The sequence below is a fragment of the Stylophora pistillata genome, chromosome 2 (genome assembly GCF_964205215.1).
Source record: "Stylophora pistillata chromosome 2, jaStyPist1.2, whole genome shotgun sequence".
Classification (NCBI taxonomy): Eukaryota; Metazoa; Cnidaria; class Anthozoa; order Scleractinia; family Pocilloporidae; genus Stylophora; species Stylophora pistillata.
The window spans coordinates 13,045,255-13,065,737 of record NC_142520.1 but is presented as its reverse complement, the minus strand read 5'-3'; the positions used below and the strand labels follow the sequence as shown (position 1 = coordinate 13,065,737).

Here is a 20,483-nt window from a genome sequence, read left to right as displayed (position 1 = left end):
GTAAACCAATCAAACTCTCTCTACTCCTGTCTAATATACAGATAGCTGTCGGAGACTCAAGTTTCTGGAAGTCAGAGATGGATATGCATTGCTGGGCCATGCCGTTAAAAACATTTCATTACCAGTCGGAATGCATATGCATAGTCACTGTAAAAATTGGTGCACTATGGAAGACAGGTGTAAATCGATCAATTTGGGGCCCTCAGGAGAAAAAAAGAGAGTTTTAAGTCAGTTGAGTGACTCGGATGACTTACAACACCCAAATGATCTGAAACCGATGGCAGGCTTTATATACAGGAGCACGGAAGTAGGAATTAAGTATTATGTGTGTTTTTGCGTGTTCGGAAACTCAGATGAGGCAATATCATTTCAAAACTTTTCAAAATGAAGTAGTATGGTTGTATCAACTAAGTTAAATTTGTAAATTGGCCACCGAAACGAATAAAAAAGCTTACGTTTCGAGCGTTAGCCCTTCGTCGGAGCAAATAGAGGAATTGTGCGTCCCTGTCATTCCTTTCAATGACAAGGACGCATCAAAACCAGTCGCTAGAAGCTTTAATTTACCCAATCGTTCCAAACAACATATGGCAATCTGCGGTCTTTCCTTACATTTAGGCAACACGGAGAGCCGCAAAACTCTTGAACAAAAGTTTATCTTTCAAATCGGCAGTCTTAATCCCTCAGGTATGAACGAATGCTTCTCATTCCACTAATTTATTCGTGTTTTTTCTCGTCGCCGTGTTACCACCAATGGCGTAGCTTCGCTTTCTGCATGTAAATCCACATAAAACCTACCGACGCAGGACCACAGTTTTTTTTTAGAAACTTTCAGCCTTTTTTCAAAATTAGGTCTGAGAACACCTGAATCGGCCGACAAAAAAGGTGAATAAATAAATTAAAACATAAAGTATCCCTATTACTTGCGCTCTGACTGGCTGAGACAGTCTGCTTTATCAGGGTATCGAGAAGGGAGAATGTCTCGTTTTTCCTGCTTTACTTCTTTCCTTCTTCTAGCCGCTTCCTGCGACTTTACAACATAACAGAGAATAGTCATGGATTCTTTATTTGATAAGCGAAAAAAGAAAAAACTCCAACTATGCCCCGTATGGATCAAAAATATAAATGGCTTGCATGAATAGCATCTTCGTTATTTTATGAAAAATAAGGCTCAACATCTTTCCCCATCAGAACAAGTGCTGCTTCAACATCTGCTACAACAATGCAACTTGCCTGGTTGGATTTACAAACAAGGGATACAAGTGTGTGTGTCCACCTGGCTACACAGGAGAACACTGTGAAAAAGGCAAGAGTCATTTTGCTACGATTATGCGTCTCTTTTGCATCCATTTTACTCTGATCTCTCTTACCTGAAAAAAGCTTTTATCATTTATTTTTTTTCTAATTTCACTGTCAACGGAAAGAATTTGTTTCTACAGATGTAGACGAGTGTACCACCAAAACCCACAAGTGTGACGTCAGTGGTGAGTGCAACAATACTGAAGGTTCTTTCAACTGCAGCTGCAAGGTTGGGTTTGATGGCGATGGCAAAAGCTGCAAAGCTAACTATGAAATTTGTTCATCTAAATTGTTCCATGCATCGAAATCAATAGATCCAAGCGTATCAACATCATCAACGATTTTCACAACAAAGCTGTGTATAGTAATTTAGAGGGATCAGTCGGCTGTTAGTGTGACGTTTATCGCGTTTGTCATCCGTCGAAGTGTGCATTTTATTACGCGTCCCGTGTCTCGAGTGCTACTTCGAGTACTGCATCAAATGATTTACGCGTCGTGGACGGCAAATTGTGTTCTCATAGTTTTGGTTGCAATACTCCCTTTGTGTTTGGAGGTTAGTTAGGTTTACAATGTTTTGTTTTCTTTTTAGCACCATTATATTTTCACCCTGCAATCATTCTTAGTATTACGTTACGTCTCGCGCCCTATTTCTATCTAAGTAAACTTCTGTCTTTTGTTGATTTGTCCAAAAGAAGCCTTCCTTACGCTGGCTGATTAATTTTTGTTGCTCTTAAAATGATTCAATTGCGCTCAACTTTTTATTAAATGTTTTTCTCTCTTGTTAAGATGTAGACGAATGTGCGACCAATACCCACAAGTGTGGTGTGAATGTTCGGTGCATAAATACTGAAGGTTCCTTTCACTGCAGCTGCGAAGATGGATTTGATGGTGATGATGAAAATTGCACTGGTGACTAGAACAGGACGTTTACTCGTTACTTCTGAACATTTTTCATTGCTAGCTTATTTATTTTAAAACTGACTTCAATATTTGTGCAGATATAGATGAATGTCTCACCAATACCCACAAATGTGATGCCAATGCTGAGAGCAACAATACCGAAGGTTCTTTTAACTGCAGCTGCAAGGCTGGGTTTAGTGGCGATGGCAGGATTTGCACAGGTAACATTTGTCCATCTAAGGTTTCTAAGCATCGGAATTAACAGATTCAGAACCCTCGACCTGGTTTTTTCATATTTGCCAAAACATGACGAATGAGGAATGCTTTGCCTCTGCTCTCAAAACATTCAGCGTGCATCCAAATCGCGATACACGCACGCTAACCATGAACCAATGGTCAATTAAATTTTATTTAAAATTCACTGCAAAATGTATTCATCTATGCATTGTCAATATAGCTTTCTGTTCAAGGTTGATGATACGTGATAGTCGAGACAATATTTGGTGAGAAAACATCAAGGCACATGAAAAATGTTTATGTGTGTGAGTCTAGATATAGACAAGAGTATCACCAGAACCCAGCTACTCTTGCGAAGGTAAACCGGAGTTCAATTACAGTAAGTGGGAAAAACGTTGCACCTTTTCATTGGTAAAGTTTGGAGCTGAGGTGAAGCCATCAGGCAATATGCAATTTGGACAATGTTCGACTTTTTCCTGGACTTCTCTCAAAGTTTTTTTCGTTCATTGTAAGTGAAATTTCGGAACAAGCGAGCTTGCAAGTAGCAACAGATGAACCAAACAAAGGTTTCTAAACATGCGAAGCGCCGTAATTGATGTTATTGACGAGAATGACCAAAGAGAAAACGAAATGGACTGTCAGAGCCTTGGAAGGTTTTTACGCTCAGTTAGATTGTAAGATAACGTTCCCTAGTAAAACTGAAACACGGATTCTTTATTGTAAAATAGATAAAGTAGCCTTGACTGCGCTCTGCTCTGTTGTACAGCACTTAGGAAACGTTTAGAGCAGTCAAGAAGTAGGGAAGAACACTCGTCTGCCAAATTTCCACCCCTTACTCTTCTTTTATGCTCTAGCCGCTTCTTGCTTGCTTTACAAAAGAACAGAGCAAGGTCAAGGCTTCTTCAATTGCTTATTATACAAAAGGAGGATGAATGATATGATGTTTGTGAGATGCTAAACCGAGTTAAACACATTGTACACGGTACAAGATAAGGAAAAGTTAAGACATGATAAAATCTTTAGTGCGAGGGCCTCGTCAATTTAAATCGTAACCCTGATATTTCTTTTATAGCCAAGAACACAATACTAATTAAATGCAAAAAAAAAAACAACAACAACAACAACGGCAACGGACCAAACAAACAAACAAACACACGTAAAATTTACGATTGATTATTGAAAAGAAGCAAGAGCTATTGGAAAAAAATATCAATTGAAACCTCCCGTATTAGGAATCTCTACTCAGGAGGCACCTGTATCTAAAAGAAGCAAGAGTTACTGGAAAAAGAAACTGACGCCAAAAGCTTTGCATCTATCTCGAAGTCTCAGAGGTGCTCCCTAAATAAAAATGCAGGTGGTTTCAGTCATAGTGAGTGGAAAAGTGTGTTGAAGATAATCTTAGACTAAATGTTGTGAACTGGAGATGTTTAATCTGAACGCGATCTTCTCATTCGGTACAGCTACACATTACATAAAATAGAAAGCTAGACTCGAAAGTGAAACAAATATTGAATTACAAGAAAAAGAATAACACACAAAGCGACGACTTACATATTTTTGTCCATCTGCAAGCTAAACCGAACATCAACATCAAAAGACAAAAAAAAAGCAAACCTTACTACGCACAAACAACGCACAACGATTTGAGAACATGGTCGCTAAGGTCATGTGATCTGCACAAGGGGGTATCGGAGGGGCAGAGTGTCTCTAAAAAAGTGGAAAAGAGGAAAATAATGTGTTTGTAAGGACTATATGTGCAGATTACTTTTGAACTTATTTAATTTTTGTGTGTGGTACACAGAAGGCTTCCCTGTTAGAGAGTACCACTAGTTTCAATAAGCTGTTTCCTCTACAAGTTGACTTATCTCCTGTCTTTGTTCCTCATCTGCCTCTATGCTTTCTTAGACCACGACTCTTTCTATCGACTTCCGATCCAGGCCATCAGTAGCCCATCCGAGGATGGCTCTTGATAGAGCTTTTGATGTTCTATTGGTACATTATATACCCATTCCCATCTCTTTTACTATACCTTCCGAATCAGCTCTACCTGTGAATTTCATCATTTAGTTCCTTGGCCTTTTTCATGTATAGCTTTTGTACAGGTATCATGCAATCTTAAAATATTAGGTTTTGTAATATAATAATTGCTACTACTCCATGCCATATATTTCCATATCAAGGGAGTCTCGAATTCAAGTTAACTCTATTAATTCTGATCGATATACTTTGATCAACCGGGTTAGAATGTTTGAGTCGAGCTAAGCACCTATCACACTTATCTGTCATGGCAAAAGTCGGTTTTTGCATCCATTTGGATTACGTACTGGTACCGTAAAAATGGCACAGACGACAAACGTGTTTTACAATTAAGATGAGCCGATACAAGGAAGTTTATGACTGATAAAACTTTCTTACGTTCCTAAAGCTTTTAACACCCAGCAAAAATATCTTAAATCAATTTTAAAGCAATTTTTTTTGTTTCCTTTGTGGAAAAAATTGTTTTACTGTGTTTAGACTTTTCAAAACTAGTTTGATATCAGTCTATTTGCTTTGCTTGGTGAGCCCTGGTGAAAAAAATGTTAAACCCACACGCAGAAATGACTTACAGGAAGTGTACAGTATGGAAAGGTGCCTTTTTATATTTCACAGATATTGCTGAATGTGCAGTTGGCGTTCACGGTTGCCTCAATGGAACAGCCACGTGCATAAACACTATTGGTTCTTACAACTGTTCTTATAACCATGGTTACGTTGGGGACGGAAGTACAAGTTACAGTGTGCAGTCACCCGGTCAGTTTGATTTTTTTTCTTACAAGAACTATGAAAGGATCCGACTTACAATAACAATGCTATTTCAGAATTTTTCGTCTGACCTGAGTTGCTGCTACGAGACTGTTGCTCTTCATTTTTTAGATGAGGGCGGGTTAATGATTTGTGAGAATGAGTCGTGATTATTTATTCGTTGAGATATCTATAATTTATTTTTTAAAGAAATATGATGAATAATTTTTTATACGAAATAAGATTCAAAGCTCTTTTCCATGCACATGATCGGGGGAGAAAATATTACAGTAGTAGGATAATGAACTAGTAAAATTTATGATAGAAGAAAATTCTCAACCATTCCGGATTGAATGTTGAAACGATCAAAATACGTAAGGAGCATTTGAAAAAGTCGGTCGTTAAATACAAGCGGAACTGACAAAAATAACGGAAAAGAAAAAAATTAACACAAACAATAATGAGGCATTGTTTATATCACTGTTATGACTCTTTTCTTTCTCAGAATGTCAAAATCCTTCGAGTCTTAAAGATGCCAAAAGGAAAGAAAGTTACTCCGGAAGTCGTTCAGTATGCGATAGTTCACTCGGTCCAAATTGGTTTCGTTTTCAGGGAGCAGCCGGAAATAAAATGGCTGCCACATGTGTCCCAACTCACCGGTGTGCAACCGATGCCACTGGCTGGTTGAACGGGTCTCATCCTACCGTGAGCGAGGGTATAGTCATAAGGCAGGTCTGTTTTCATTGGTCATCAAGATGCTGTGAGTGGTCTATCAACAACCAAGTAAGGAATTGCAATGGATATTTTGCGTATAACATCAGCGGCACACCTCCAGAGCATCCGTGTAACTTGCGATATTGTGGTGCTGACTAAAGTTATCATGAAAACAATACGAAGTCCGTTTTGCTCGTAGGCAGAGTAAAATAGAATTACCACAAATATACTACTGACTTCACCCGCATGGATTTTGTTTCTTGTTTTGAAATGAAAGGGGTATTGGTAGTCATAGTTCTTAAACTCGCACACAATTTTTTACCGAACAAATCAGGATGTAAAATTTCTTTGACGTTATTTAACCCAGTTAAGGGTGAAAATGTTAATCAGTAACAAATTTTGAAGAAAATAATCACTTTTTAAATGGAAATAGCGAACACGGCGTAGGGGTTACAAACGCTTACCTACGTTTAAAGTGTACACATGTCCGATATCAGTCTTTACTCTTTTTTACTTGGTCTTTCTTCGTGGTTAGTCGTGACAGCAGTAGTTGAGAGGCATCAATGAATCCGTCGTTAGTCTTATACCGCAAATTAGTGATACGTTGTAAATTCCCATTGCAGTTGTGATAGCCTTTATTTGTAACTTGATATACTTTAGTGAAATAATGAGTAATAAAAAAAAAGTTACCAAATATTTGAAAAAAAAAAATTTTGTCTGAATAATTCAACGTGGCTGCCATTTGTAGAATCTGTCATTGGGTTGGCAGTCACTTACCGATCGAATAAGGCGTGCGCAAAGACAAAAATATCAAAGATTGAATTTCTCAACGCGGCCATTGTGTTCCTCTACTTTACGTCCGTATTTGTGCCCCGTTCTGCAAAGTATGACCGTGGCATATTTTGCGCGTTCCGTTGTCCTTTTAGGGTAAAATAGTGGGTAACTCAATGTTCTAAGAAATAACAAGCATTCTGCTCTCCCAGATACAAATCACATCTAACCTTTTTAAATCTATGTAAGCCTAGAGCTAATCAATAGTTAGTTAGCTAGTTAGTCCTCTTCGTGCTTCTATCCACATAATGACTCGGCGAGAGATTATTGTTGGTTACCAGGCAGCCAAGAGGTAACCAGTCCCTCATTTTTCTGTCTACGGTTTGGTTCCAAGATTCTTTTAAGAAAATGTGAATAAAATATTTTCTGGATGTTGAGAAAACGCTGCCTTTTCTTCTTTTATTTGACGCGGGTTTTCAATTCCTGACTTCTGTATTTGTAGATGACTTGATTCTTTTTCACCTTCTCTGGAACTTTCGAGTTAGCGGGTGTCGAAATTACGCGGTTCCATGTTTTGTATTCTCGTGTAAATGTTTTCCTCCTTCGTTTGATGATGCAACACCTGTAAATAAAGATTTTACTTTTGGCAGTAGGAAAGGAGGATTAATTGGAATTATGGTGAACGGATATAAGACGAAAACGAAAGTCAAAATGTCTATTCAAAACAAAAATGTAATGTATCGCGGAAATGCGAAGGCCATAATATATCAGGTGAAATATAATATAACAGGTGAAAAAAAAAAAAAAAAAAAAAAAAAAGAGAGGGAGAGAAAAAATTACACACAGAAAATATTCTGTCAGGCCCCCTAGAGGATTAACGTAAAAAGCCTTGTAAAGGTCTCAATCAGCAGTTAATCTTTAAATAGCAGGTTTGCCAAACGTTTCTCTTACTCCCGAACTGAGGTTCCTGTTTGGCCAGGTTCTGAGAACATGGTACTTTTGCTTCATCTGTTTTTAATCTCTTTGGTTCTTCCCCTTGGGCAAGTTTTATCCTGCTATGATGGTAACATTTCTTTCTTGTTTTTAGAAATTCAGTTTCAACATTGTGTCTGTTCGTGTGGTAGACTTCTCCTCAACAGTTTATTGAAAAAAAAAAACTTCGGAATACAAAAGTGTAAAGACTGAATATCAAGTCTCTCAAGACTTAATTGATACAGTGACTACAAATCTATAACAAAATTTTTTTATTCTATAGGGAAACATATTCTTCTAATCCGTTTAAAATAAATATCTGCCTTTGAAAGTACCCCACTGAGCACTACTCATTTTATCCCCAGTTTTTCCAACAGAGTTCTCGTAAGGTCTTTCAAATTCCACTTATGTTTATATTTCTCTAGTATATTCAAAAGAGACCCCATGGGACTGGAAGTATTGAAACGGTGATGAAAAGGCTTTGATGCCTCTGAGCGAGAAGTAAACCTTTATATTCGAGACATTTTGTAGCATTTCTCTTACTAAATCTAGTGTATCTTGTAAAACTATGACCTCTATCTTGATTATAAAGAAATAGTTGATACTGTTATTGAAAACAACCTTTCTTATCAGGTGATGGAAATTCTTGTTTAAAAACAATGTGTGCACCAATGGAAAAATCATAATAGTTTTTCCATTTGAAATAATAAATTAATGTTAGCAGTAGTTATGAAATTTTTAACTCCCCTAAGGTATGGGCTTTACTAATTGTTTATAATTCACTTCTGTTCGTAAGATACCTGATGAGTTTTCAATTTTGATTCTTGAATAGCTTGTCGATTGCCCGCTAGGTAAACAGAAGACTTTCTAATAAAGTTTACATTTTTATTGAGTAACGGTTGCTAAGCTTTTGGAGGTCAAATAATCGAGCGAACTTACCAATTAGGAAAAACCACTGATGGCATAGGATGCAAATTCTGTCTCAAAATAAAGGTGGGTATTTCAATGTTAACATAGAGAATCCGGGGAAAAGTCGGAATTATCGATATACGTATTGTTATCTCCAATTCAAACAGCTTGCTTAACGACATATGGAGACTCTCAAGGGGTAGAACCAATTCATTTTGATGTTTTATTAATTTTATTCTTAGATCAATGTCGTATCTTAGCATTTCCATCGACTCTGTTCTTCGTGGGAGAACGTCTTGTTAACCACACCATAGCAGACATCAGTGTGATTGACAGAGACACGTGTGAATATCGTTGTTACCTGGACCATAACTGTGTCAGTGTTAACTTTTATTTTGGGCAAAATGGAGCAGAAGCACACAACTGTGAACTGAATAACTCCACGGGTAAAGAACATGAGGACGATCTGGTGAAAACAACGAACTATGTGTACCATGGAACGAAGGTACGAGCGATTTCTTACCACTTTCATTTACTTGGCTTTCAGCATTGAATGAGAGCTGAACGGATGCTCTTTATAGCCATATTTAGAAAGGACTTTGTATGGACCATGTATTACTTATAGATAGTGCCATCGAGTACCCTTTCGTAGATTAGTAAGAACCAATAGACATTTGTTCTGTACCCCGGAGGACGCTTAGGGCCTTTAGAAAAGCGATCCATTTGTCTCGATTCTAAATAGAAAAAATTCTTATACATCTTTTTATTCAATGAAGAACAACCTCTATAAGTTATTTCTTTTGCAATTTTTTCGTCGGCTTAAAATTTTATAGTTGCAAGTAGCTTTTTTAATTCACCGATTTTTTGAAAGTATTTTTTTGATCTCATAATAGTTTACTAGTTTGCGCAAGAGTAAGTAAAAAGCATAAGGTCATACATCATAGGAAATTCCTTTCAAGAGAAGCTAAAACGATTAAAATACTTTTTCCTTCAAACTTGACCTTGAACGTAGTAACAGATCAAAGACACAGTGTCCTCCTGGCAAGGGTGTTGACAGTAGATTAAGAGGTTTCGTTGAGCTGCTTACCGGCTCCTTATGTATTTATTTATTTGATCCTATCCTAGTCTATTTTGGTTGCTTGAAGCAGTGGTTGTTCTAAGTTATGCACATTTCTCTTAAGCAGATTATTCATGTTCAACCTTTTTTCTTGAAGAATTTTTGTGCTCAATCCCCATGCAAGAACTACGGAACCTGTCAGTCGGGTTTTACGAGGCGACGATATCGATGTTTATGTCCTTCTGGATTCACTGGCCACGAATGTGAGACAGGTAACTGTTTAAAGGATAGAGTACATGCGAATTATCCATCTGGTTCAACGCTGTGAATAATAACAAACTTTTAGAGGTGTTAAGATTTAATGGGGGAGGGGGCCTATGACAAATACGCACTTAGAAGTGTACAATATAATCAGGTAGCTTTTTATATTTCACAGATATTGATGAATGTGCAGTTGGTGTTCATACTCGCCTTAGTGGTATAAACACCATTGGTTCATACAACTGTTCTTGTAACCATGGTTACGAAGGAGATGGAAGGACAAGTTGCTTTGTACGGTCAGTCGGTCAGTTAATTTTTCTTTTACTTACCAGTGATGTAAAAGAATGTAACTCACGATACCTGAGGTTTGCATTTTTGCTTAACCAATACTATTTTACATTTTTCGTCTTGGCGAAGGCAGCATGGTCGAGTGGTCAGCATGTCGGTCTTGCAATCCGCCGCTCCCGGGCTCAAGTCCCGTCCTGGTCACTACCTGAATTTATTTCACAGTAGCCCAGAGTTTCGAATCCTCGGCCATGCTTGTAATATAGCCAACTGGTTTGCCTTTGGCCAGTTGGGATTCTTAATAGATGTTATTTTCAATTTGAATTATTTGTTTCAGTTGTTTGGTGAAGAACCTGTAAACTAGCTTCTAGCTAAGTGTTTCTCCACGTTAAACTGTTTATTATTATTATTAACAAAGTTTCTCTTTTTCATTGTGTAGGATTGGAGGGCGGGAAGTGATTTGTGAGCAGTTCAGTTGTTTTGACATATTTTGTTGTCAACCAAAGTATAGATAATCCGAGTGAAGACTTAAAGCTACTTCCTCTTGATCGCAGGACATGGGCGTAGCCAGGATTTTCCAAAGGGGTGGTCACAGAGGCTACTCACCAGTTACACCGCTACTCTCCCGCGTGTATCAGCGGGCTCAGTCGTATTATCGCGGCATGAAGGCCCATATTAACTAAATACAAGAGCCGTTGACGAAAATACTTCACAAAATAAAAAAAAAATTAAAAAAGTGGGCTTTTCAACAATGGCTTTTTCGGCCAAGATATTGTCATGGCGTTTTCGCCACCTGAATATTGTAGGTTGTTTGCTCTAAAGAAGGCCTACCAAGGGGGGGATCACGGACAACCTGGACCCCCTGGCTACGCCCTTGGAGGAGAAAAGATTTCAGTAACGTCAATAACATTTTACTGAACTGTTAATATGTATGGAGACATATCTCACAAAACGTTTTGGTGTGTATGATCACCGAATTTGTACGAGTTGTGCCGTTGCACGCCATACTTTGACGAACTCGTAGGGAGAGTCAATATAAAAACACTGAGTAAAAATGCTCAGCGATACTGCACAACGAAACGTCTAATGATATATATCTATATATTTATTAAAAACTAGATCATTGGATAATGCAATTCTAGAATTTTGGCTTAGCCGTTATGGTATATCAGCCAATATACCATAATCTACAAATATGGCAAGCGTACGTGTCAGCTTAAAATTAAAAAGGAGCTTAAACTTTAATAATATTTAATAATTTTTTTAAACGTTTTTAATAAAACAATTATTCCACTCGCGCTTGCTGGATATGGGATGATTATAACCAACTCAGCGCTACGCGCCTCGTTGGCTACCTATCATCTCATATCCAAAGCGCGCTCGTGGAATAATTGTTAATTATACCATACATTTTAACAGTTCAGTTTTGCTGATTTTGTTTTGACCCGCGGGACGGACTCAGGGTGGACTGATCCCAGTCTATCAGCAAAGTAGCGTAGCTACAACCCTCTACTTGTGCATTTATCTGTTTTCTTCCTCAGAATGTCAAAATACTACAAGTCTTACAGATGCCAACAGGAAAGTGAATTACTCAAGAGGTTCTTTGTGCGACAATTCACTCGGTCCAAATTGGTTTCGTTTCCAGGGAGCTGCCGGAAATAAAATGGCTGCTACATGCGTCCCAGCTAAACGCTGTAGAAGTGATGCCACTGGCTGGTTGAACGGGACTCATCCTACCGTGAGCGAGGGTATAGTCACAAGGCAGGTCTGTTTTAATTGGTCAGGAGGATGTTGTGATTGGTCCATCAACATCCAAGTAAGGAATTGCAACGGATATTTTGTATATTACATCAGTGGTACGCCTCCATCGCATCCGTGTTACTTGTGATATTGTGGTGCCGACTAAAGCTTTCATGAAAACAATACTAAGGCCGGTTAGCTTTTAGACCGAGTAAAATAGAGTAGCCACATATATACTATTGATTTCACCCGCAAGGATTTTATTTCTTGTTTTGAAATGAAAGTGATGTTGGTAGTCATAGTTCTTGAACTCGCACACGAATATTTTCCCGAAGAAATTAACATGTAAATATTCTTTCACGTCATTCAACCAGGTAACGGGTGGAGATCAGTATTCAGCAATAATTTTTTGAAGAAAATGATCAAATTTTAAATAGAAATAACGAATGCGGTGTAGGGTTACAAACGCTTTTCTACGTTTAAAGTATACTTATGTCCGATATCAACCTCCACTCTCCTGAACTCGCTCGTTAGAGAATTTTTTTGTATTTTTTCGTGAGTAGTCGTGGTAGAAGGACATGGGAGGCATCAACGAGGCCACATTTAGTCTTATACCACAAATCAGTGTTAGGCTGTGAATTCCTTTTGAAGTTGTGCCGATAGCCTTTCTAAATCATTTGTAACTTGATGTACGTCAGAGAAATAATGAGAAATAAAAATCCAAGTTATCATATGTTTGGGAAAATATATTTTTGTTTGTCTGTTTTGTATTTACACTGTCAAGTTTATAGGCTAGGAAAATATCTGTCGAGGACTGGAATCCAGCTTCTCTTCACTTCTTATATTCCACATATATCTTATATTCCAGATATATCTTTCCGCTTGTATTAAATGTAAACCATCTAATAAGGAAACGGCAATTACCCCATCACTTCATTTTCTAGTATTTTAACTTTTTTAGCGTACGAAATAGTTCCTGCGGACTTATCTGAGCATATCTTAGCGATCGTATAAGGCTTACTTGTGTCCTATTCTGAAGTGTTTTACCGTGGCATACTTTTCGCGTTCCGTTGTCATAAAGTGGTAAAATAGTGGGTAACGCAATATCTTAAGAAATAACAAGCTTTTTGCTCACCCAGATACAACCACATGTAACCGTTTTAAGTCTATGGGAGCCCACAGCTAATCAATAGTTAGTTAGCTAGTTGGTTCTTTTCGTACGTCTATGCACATAAGGACTCGGCGATAGAACTTGAATAAACTTGATTTTGGTTGGTTGCCGATCGGTCAATCCATAGAAAACAAATCAAATGTGGTCTATTTCTTGATTTGTCAAAGGCCTTTGACAAAGTAAATCACAGCATTCTACTGTCTAAGCTCTCGTTGTATGGCGTTCGAGGAGTCTCGCATAAATGGTTTGAGAGTTATTTTCAAAATCGTAACCAATATGTCAAAATTGATTCCACTAGATCTGCCAATGAAAATATAACATGTGGTATACCTCAAGGCTCCACTCTAGGTCCACTCTTATTTCTACACTCTGTTAATGGTTTACCAAATTGCACTGATAAACTCTCAGTGCGGATCTTTGCTGATGATACTAGCTTGTTTTTTACTAGTGACAACCCACATCATCTAGAATCTGTTATGAATCATGAAGTTAATGAAATTGATAAATACTGTGCACTAAATAAGTTGTCTATTAATTTTGCCAAAAACTAATTACATGTTAATTTCATTTTCTAGATACCACCCCACGATAAATATTGAAAACATTGAATCAAAGAGTCATATAAAATACCTAGTAGTCTGTATCGATAAGCACCTAAATTGGAAACCGCAAATACAACATATAAACAATAAAATAGCAAGAAACATTGGAATTCTTACTATATTGAGATATTATGTCGAATTTAATATGTTAAAGCAATTATACTATGCTTTCATATATCCCTATTTAAACTATGGTATAACTACCTTGGGCTGTGCCACCTATACTAACTTAGAATCCTCTGTATTAAGCAGAACAAATGTCTTCGTAGCATCTTCTTTGCAAATGCTAGAGAGAATGCCAATCCCTATGATAAACTATTAGGAATTTTAAAGTTGGAAGCTAGTTATAATTCAGAATATGCTGTCTTACGTATAAGGTTAATTTTAAAAGTGATAGCATTCCAGATATCCTCCTTGATATCCTGACCCCAGCATCTTATAATACAAGATTTGCTATTAATAATAACCTTTTTAGACCAAGAGTATCCACCAACATGGGAAAATCATCCTTTATATTCTCTGCTTCAAAGATATGGGAAACTGTACCTACTTATTTTAAATATATGCCAGTACAATAATTTCAAAAGAGAATGCGAACATCAACTTTTACTCGACCAAACCTGATCATTTTACTTTACTGCTGATTTACTCTTAAGGAAATATGTAAACTTCAAAAACTTCAACTTTTGTTCAACAAAACCTAATCAGTTTATTTACTTTACTGCTGATATATTTTTATTATAGGCTGCTATCTATTTATCTATTTATATGACCATTACGGTGTCCACCTACAAAGCATTTGCTACTTTGGACACCGTGCACCTCTCAGACTTATCTTTATAGCCAAATATCACTATTACTCTTCCCTCTTTCTCTTACTCTTCAATGTATAATAACTTCTTTTAATAGTGTGAAATAAATAAAGTTCAAGGTTCAAAGTTCAAAGTTCAAGTTCAAGGTCAAGAGGTACTTAATCCCTCATTTTCCTCTCTATGGTCCGGCTCCAAGATTCCTTTAAGTTATTTTATTCTTCCTAAAGCTCATTAACTCTTGACCACTTTAAGTAGTGGCAAACTTTTATTTTTTTATGTCTTCGTGAATGCAATATTCTCAAATTACAATTACAATTTTCTTTCTCTCTCTCTCTCTCTCTCTCTCTCTCTCTCTCTCTCTCTCTCTCTCTCTCTCTCTCTCTCTCTCTCTCTCTCTCTCTCTCTCTCTCTCCCAATAGTGCAGCCTGTCATGTCCATACGCAGGGCACGGGATTTGATAATTTAGCCAATCAAGTCTATTTTCGAGGTAACTTTTAATTTCAAGGCGCCCTGCTAGGATATTCTCTGAAATAACTCCCCGTCACAAATATTTTTCCTTTAAAATGTAGTGATGGCTGAATGAGGAAAAAAAAGGATTATTTTATTAAAAGCTCGTACTGCTAAAAAAAAGACAGCAACTGCCGTAATATTTACCAGGTACCAATATTCTTCATGTGAAGCAAACTAAAAGTCCTCCTATTTAGATTTTTACATGCAAAAACGTATTGTGAGTTTGAAGAGGGAATATACAATGGCGAAAAAAATTGAAATGACAGCTCATTTCGCATTTTCCATTAATTTGACCAGAATTACAATAAAGTAACAGCTTGACCATGATCAGAAGTTCCATACCATTATTCATTCTGCTGATCGTTTCCAGCGTTGAAAGATCCACCCCCACAGGAATCGTGTTCATTATCTCCACTGCTCCCCACAGAGTAGCCACCTCCGCGTCCAGCTCCTCCGCGCTTTCCATATGGACCAGCACTCCCTGCAAAGCCGCTATCGAAGCTGTTTCTCCCTGAAGAAATACTTTGCCACCTTTTCCACCTGTTTCCATGCTTCCACCAAACTGCTGCGAACTTCTGCCACTGGAGTAGAGACCTTCTCCTCCACCTCCTAAAACAACAATAAAAGTAATAGGAAAGATATATCCAATTGTTCTCTTTTCTTTTTTTGAGAAAGATTGACTGCCACTGTTTAAGGTGCGCCTGAGAGCTTTTACCTAATCACAACAATTTAAAAGGAAGAATTTAAGAAACAAGCTAACAAGATAACTATTAGGAATAAAACTGGGACTGAAGTACAGCTGTGTGTTGTCACAATAAGTCTGCGCACCTGGATTACCACTATCAGCAACCTGTGCACCCTGTCCGTGCCCCCCCCCCCGCCCTCCCCACGACCATGACTTGTACCCAGTAGTCCCTGTTATGCTCGTTCTACCATCACATCCTTCAGGTCTGGAAGTGACCATTTCCATCCCTACTCCGGCTCCAGCTATTATCAAAGGCACGTTGTCAATCCCTCTTACTACAGAGGTACCTCCACCTCCTCCTGCTGAATAATAGACGTTGTTGATTCCACCCTCATGACCAACAAGAATCTGGATGATCTCACTTTCGGTTAAGGAGAAAGTGCCAATCATTCTTGCACCTGTCCCTCGGTATTCACTGTTGTAATTATGTAATCCGTACCCTCCTGCAGCTCCTATTGTTTCTATTCTGTAGTCGCCAGTGTACGGCACAGTCCTATGTTGTATGCCGCCGGACAGTGTAACTTGTCCGTCGTGATCCTGACCTGTGTAGCGACTACCCAGCGTTGTTGGACCATTTCATCCACTTGCTCCAAGATTTGTTTAATTTAATCACGGACAGCAGCGAAAAACAAGATAACACGTCGACGCGGTGTTTTACGCGTCAGATATAACCGTCCTTGATGACCAATTCAAGAGTTCTTATCAGTCACAGCGGTTTGAATTCGAACTGGGCACATTTGATACCTGTTAAAGTAAGTATAAGTATAAATTTTTACGTACTCTTCCAAGCCAATATGTTCGTTGAAAACGTGTCTCTGCTTTTGCGTGCTGAGAAAGGCGTAGAATCTGATGGCGCGAGGAATTTTAAATGCGACAAACCTTCCTTCATGACCAGCCTAAATAGCAAATCGACGCCAATATGTTTTAATTAGTGCCTATTTTAAGCACACGCTTTTATAATTTTTTTTTTTTTTTTTTATATTTTACAATCACTGTTAAATGTCGTATTATTTCTCAAAGGTAACACCAATATTACCTGGGTTTGAGGTACATTTTGTTCCATTCCCAGTAAACCCAGCTTTACAGCTGCAATGATACGAACCGTAAGTGTTGTTACATTTGGCATTGATATCACACACCATGTTAGACTTGGTGCATTCGTCAACATCTGAGGGGAAAAAGCCAGTGTGGGAATAAATTACCAACAGATGAAACGACACGAGGAGATATCGTCTTAATTTGAGAAACTGACTGGTTAGTTATCAGCAAAATGATAAGAAACAATTTCGATCGATTGAATAGAATATTTTACTGCAAATTATCTCCAAAAGTTATAAAATTGACACCATCGACAGTCCCAGAAGCAAGTCTGACGATTCAATTCATTCTGAAAAATGCCAATTCCCTACACTAAATTCTGTAATAAAGTTGGCTTTACTATCAAGATGGAATCAATCCAAAACAATAAGGGGGACCCTCAAGCACATGGCCCCCAACATGCAACGGGACTCTAGAACAGAACCGGAACTGGACGTGCCTCATACTACAAATTCCTTGACACGTTTATGTCATACGTTTTCTTAAATGAAGCCTCTAACATAAAATATCATTCATACCTCGAGGGTCATTATGCATATTACACTGGAACTGAACGAAGCGTGTATGCATGGAGACCACCATTATTTTAGCTAAGATAATACTGAGCACTCACTTGTCAAAATTTCGCCTGCTCGTGGGCATTCATTATTTTTTTTGCCCAAAATATATGCATTCGTATTTTATATACTCAAATCTCGCTGCTTTTATCCATGGCGACAGCAAAAGCGTCTTGGGCGATTAAAAAATTATATACAATGAAATATATGAGGTTCATATATTTTGAACTGCGGTGTTAGATACATATGATGCACGATCCTCGCAGTAGATAGCGCTATTTAAGCAATAGCGAAAATCAGACCTGAAAAAAATCAGGCCTTTACGGGATTGGAACCACTGACCTCTGCGATACTAGTGCAGCGCTCTACCAATTGAGCTAGCAAGCCAACTGGGAGCAGGCCGTTAAGTTGATTCGTAATAAATCCGTGAAAGTGATAAATCAGATACAATGAAATATATGAAGTTCATATATTTTGAACTGCGGTATTAGATACATATAATGCACGATCCTCGCAGTAGATTGATGGATTTTGCAGTTGATGCCGCTTGCAAACTTATCTGTTTCGACGTGAAGGGGATTGATCCTAAAGAACATGTTGAAAAGGCCGAAATCAGGATAAAGTTTTCTCACATCGCCGGAAAGACCCTTAGTGACGATGAAATAGCCGCTTTCGGCCTTTACGACAAGAAATCAGGCAGGCTTATCACCAAATCTGCACTTCAAGGGGCAGATTCCAACTGGATCGTGTTCGCAATGGTCGAGACAGCCGTTGTGCAATGGTTTCAATCCACTGGCGCAATCCATGAGGTTCACGTCAAAGTAGTGACAGCCTCAGCTAATAACACTGTTCCAAAGGCTCTCATCTGCAACGCAACGAGTGGGGACTCAGATGGAGTGTTCATGGTTATTTACATCGACGGAAGACAGCTTCAGGAAGCTGACGATGCACCTTTCTTGAGGAGGTGAGTTTTGCTCTCTTCACATGCTTTCTCAAACACTAATTAATGCAAGGGAGAACCATCAGAAATCAACTGCCATGGAGAAGGGGGTCAGAATACTGCAGGACCCTAAGAGCTAAACCAATATCATTCTCCCCCTGGCGTTACATTATGAATATGCCCTACGATAATTGCTCTGTCAACAACTTGAGTGTTTTGTATTTCTTTTAGTCGCCTTCGTCGAGATATTAGGAAGCTTAAGCAACGACGACGAAAGAGACGACGACGACGTCAAGTAATCGTGGAGGGTCTGGAGCGAGGACGTCGTTTTTAGCGGGAAAATGAAACTTAATTAGTGAAGTTGCTCAAGGACGACGACGTCTGAAATCTTGTTTATGCTCGCTTCGTCAGTTTTAGAAATGACATCGTTCATAGACGTCCAAAACCTTCTTCTTCTCACTCATGGATCAAATTTCGACACATATATCGAAAGTTCGAGAGTAGGTTATTCAATTCTTGAACATCAACAGTCCAAGGAATTATTAAGCTTTAGCTTTAGTTACAATAATTTACGCATCGGAAAAGTTTAAAATATTAAATTTTACGCAAGTTATTTGAGATTTAAATTCAGTTTTAAGTGTTGCTGATATAAACAAACCTATTTTGCACAAGGTTTGTCTGATTTTCAACATGCTTTAGTCTGATATGTTCTACCTTTGATGCTCCTTCCTTTGGCGAGCAAACGACTTAAGTCTGTCAATTTAATCAATGCTAGCTAGCGATCGGCACAGATAGCAGTCGTTGCGCTTTACCCAAGAATACTATTTTTTCCCGTGTGATTTTGTCGGAATAATTTTTATGGCTGTAAATCTATATGAAACATTTTGAAAATAGATTCGGAAAACCTGACAGGTATTCAAGCTCATGTTAACACACCGATCTGAAGAATTATTTGTTGTTTAAAGCGTCTCGATTGAAGAACAGCAACACGCAAAATATTTAAGTAGCAATAATCCGGCAGTTCCATACACAGCTTTTGACCGAACGCAGAGATGTATTACACTGCCATTTAAAACTTTTCATTCAATAAAAATGATAAACAGCACTCTTTCATAAAATATACTCAAATAGATTTAAACCTTACGTGGTCGCTTTCATCGCTTGACTTTACATCTGTTGTGCGGAGGAAGGAATATGAGTTGGTGGGTTTTCGAATTTTATTTGTTTAGAAAACTGAACAGGGTGGTTTAAATCAAACGAAGAAGCGAATACAAACTCCAACCCGCCGGCCATAGACTGTCTAAAAACTGACAATAAACCTGCACCTTTTGATGAGAAAAACTACTTTGAAGTTCGAAAGTTCACGACGACGTGAAACTGGTCCATCTCAAGTCGTCCACGAGAAGACGACGACGGAACTCATGGTTCGCGCTTGCGCAGTGACGTTCTTGCTACTTCAGGTCGTCGTCCTCCGTTCGTCGTCGTGTTTGCTTAAGCTCCCTCTTGGGATGAACAAGACGTCTTCCCAGTCATCTGCCAATAACAATGATCTGTGCACCAGACGTTACTTGCTCATAAACACCAAGCAGACTTTCGGGAGCTTCCTCATCGCTCCACTGTCATTTAATGCCTATAACTGTATGGGAAAATGTGACTTGAATGCTGCTCCGGCCAGTTTCAGCAAGCATGCCATGGTTCGCTCCCTCGCCGCGGAGAGGATGGATGGGGTAGGCAAGGTAGCCCATCACTGCTGCGTTGCGACAAACTTCAGCACCGATATGCTGGGAATCATGTACTTTAAGAAAGATGGTCACGTGATACTACGCCAATACCGAAACATGATCGCCACAGAATGTGGCTGCCGTTAACGTAGAACATACCCGTGCTTATCCCGTGGACAACTCGGGAGGATTTGGAACTGGAAAGTGGCCTTCGGAGAAGAACTAATTTATAGATGTAATAATCTCCCTGATGTTACTTTGAAAAGAGCAGCTATTTAGTGCTAGATAAAGCTCCTTTAGATTGAAAACAAGGAAGAAAAAAATAATGTCAGTATGAATAAAAAAAGGAAATAGCAATAAAAATAAGTAAGTTATGACGAGTCCAAAAGAAAAAAAACAACGCT

At 38.4% G+C, this 20,483-nt stretch overlaps 3 protein-coding genes and 1 long non-coding RNA gene across 4 annotated transcripts in view; all 4 read left to right on the top strand.

Annotated features, from left to right (window-relative positions):
• LOC148737203 (uncharacterized) overlaps window positions 1-12,656 on the top strand; it is a 48,318-nt gene extending 35,662 nt beyond the window's left edge. The window contains exon 2 of the long non-coding RNA XR_015996739.1: window positions 11,725-12,656. This is a non-coding gene — a long non-coding RNA (uncharacterized LOC148737203). The remainder of the gene's footprint in view (window positions 1-11,724) is intronic.
• LOC148737205 (uromodulin-like) lies at window positions 1,220-6,614 on the top strand. The gene is made up of 4 exons (XM_088747756.1): window positions 1,220-1,303; window positions 2,258-2,417; window positions 5,083-5,223; window positions 5,720-6,614. Exons 1-4 carry the CDS (start codon window positions 1,220-1,222, stop codon window positions 6,085-6,087), a joined length of 753 nt encoding a protein of 250 aa, XP_088603882.1. The 3' UTR covers window positions 6,088-6,614.
• LOC148737204 (uncharacterized) lies at window positions 8,564-10,698 on the top strand. The gene is made up of 5 exons (XM_088747755.1): window positions 8,564-8,664; window positions 8,823-9,085; window positions 9,795-9,909; window positions 10,074-10,194; window positions 10,623-10,698. Exons 1-5 carry the CDS (start codon window positions 8,640-8,642, stop codon window positions 10,696-10,698), a joined length of 600 nt encoding a protein of 199 aa, XP_088603881.1. The 5' UTR covers window positions 8,564-8,639.
• Window positions 12,657-17,487: 4,831 nt separating the features above from the next.
• Window positions 17,488-18,802, top strand: LOC148737202 (uncharacterized). Its single transcript, XM_088749086.1, has 2 exons — window positions 17,488-18,382; window positions 18,590-18,802. The coding sequence occupies exons 1-2, from the start codon at window positions 17,919-17,921 to the stop codon at window positions 18,690-18,692; spliced, it is 567 nt and encodes a 188-aa protein (XP_088605212.1). The 5' UTR covers window positions 17,488-17,918; the 3' UTR covers window positions 18,693-18,802.
• Window positions 18,803-20,483: the final 1,681 nt, after the last annotated feature.